General features: G+C 49.6%; 1 protein-coding gene across 1 annotated transcript; it reads left to right on the forward strand.

Annotated features, from left to right (window-relative positions):
* The first annotated feature begins 812 nt into the window (after nt 1-812).
* Nucleotides 813-1,388, forward strand: Arl14 (ADP-ribosylation factor-like 14). The gene has a single exon (XM_013016210.1). The coding sequence runs from the start codon at nt 813-815 to the stop codon at nt 1,386-1,388; it is 576 nt and encodes a 191-aa protein (XP_012871664.1).
* Nucleotides 1,389-1,699: the final 311 nt, after the last annotated feature.

The following is a 1,699-nucleotide window of genomic DNA, read 5'->3' on the forward strand; positions in this document are numbered from 1 at the left end:
AGCCACACCTCCACTTCCAGCTTTTTGCTGGTTAATTGGAGATTTGAACCATGAATCTCAGATCTTCAGTAATACCTGAGATTATAGGCATTAACCACTAGTACCCGACCAAGAATTGTATTATTATCCATAGATTTTTTCTTTACTAATTCTGTGCATTCTTATTTTTTGTTAGTCCTGTGGTTTGAACTCAAGCCCTTGGTTAAACCATACCTCCAGCCCTTCCCTTCCTTCTCTACCCAAAATATGCAAGCAATGGTGCTCCAGGGTGGTTTAACTTTTCCTGCAGAACATTCTGGATGTGGGAAAGGTACTGAAGATACTGGCATGGGAAGGAGAGAAAAGAGAGATGTAAGAAGCCTGGTTACTTATTTACACTTGGGATTAGATAAACCATCCAATTCTTCAGAGAGTTGCACAGAAGATGTTGAATGGGGTAGTTTGGGCAGTTAAAAGGAAAAGTTGTTTTCGCTGGGTCTCTGTGATGTACCCTCGGGCCCCTCCAGACCCCGCACCTGGGGGAATAAACGCAGCCACTCAGCCACTCCCAGTGGGACTCACTCTCTAAGAATGTCCCCTTTGAGCCACTGTGTCATTGGCTGCCGGCGTCCTCCGGCTCCCTCAGGACTGGGCGCCACTGCAAATAGGATTGTTTGCCTATAATCCGGTTGATAAGGCTACCCAGGCTCCTTTTCACTCGGAACTCCCTCTCTTAGACATCCTCAGAGGAGACAGAGAGAGAGAGAGAGAGAGAGAGACACTTTGCTGCCTGAAGACAAAGGTCTTGGGAGAAGACACAGAATCTCGGGCACATGGGTCAGCTGAGCTGTAGAAATCGGAATGTCAAGCAAGTCCACGTCCTGCTCCTGGGCCTTGACTGGGCTGGGAAGTCCACAGTTCTCTACAAACTCAAGCATGCCCAGGATTTCACCACCCTCCCAACCATCGGATTCAATGTGGAGATGATCGAGGTGGAAGATGGACCCCCGATCACGGTCTGGGACATTGGAGGACAGGAAAAAATGAGGCCCACATGGAGCCTGCACTGTGAGGAGGCTGATGGCCTGGTGTATGTGGTGGACAGCACAGACCAACGGAGGCTCAAAGATTCCTGCAAAGAGTTCAAACACATCCTGAGCAACAAACACCTCAAAAACGTGCCCGTCCTCATCTTAGCCAACAAACAAGATGCGCCCGGGGCCTTGAACGCAGAAGACATCACCAGGATGTTTAAAGTGCACAAGCTGTGCAGCAGCCGCAGCTGGTACGTGCAGCCCTGCTGTGCGCTCACCGGCAAGGGCCTGGCCGAGGCCTCAGCCAAGCTGACCTCCTTCCTCAAGAGCCACCGCAAGACCAGAGACACCCTGGCCTTCTTCAAGCAAAAATGAGGCTGCAGGTAGATGCAGAGAGAGAGATGATGGTGCAGTATGAGATAGTCACCCTTCCTGTTTGTTCTCCATTGGGATGTGAGAAAATAAAGTGAGTGGCTGAAGGTGGCTGTGATTTGGTCAGTCTACCAACTCTAGCAAATGTTTATTTCCCAGCAGGAGCCATTAGCCTCCTGCATGCTCCACGATCACTGAGAAAGAAGCGTCTCGAATACTCTGTGAAAGTTTGCACAGGTCAGATGATTCCCCCAAGACCGGTTTGGAACCCTGGGAATAATTATTGATTTGATGTGCTAAGACCAGAAAGCCAC

Source organism: Dipodomys ordii, unplaced genomic scaffold, assembly GCF_000151885.1.
Source record: "Dipodomys ordii isolate 6190 unplaced genomic scaffold, Dord_2.0 Scaffold30, whole genome shotgun sequence".
Classification (NCBI taxonomy): Eukaryota; Metazoa; Chordata; class Mammalia; order Rodentia; family Heteromyidae; genus Dipodomys; species Dipodomys ordii.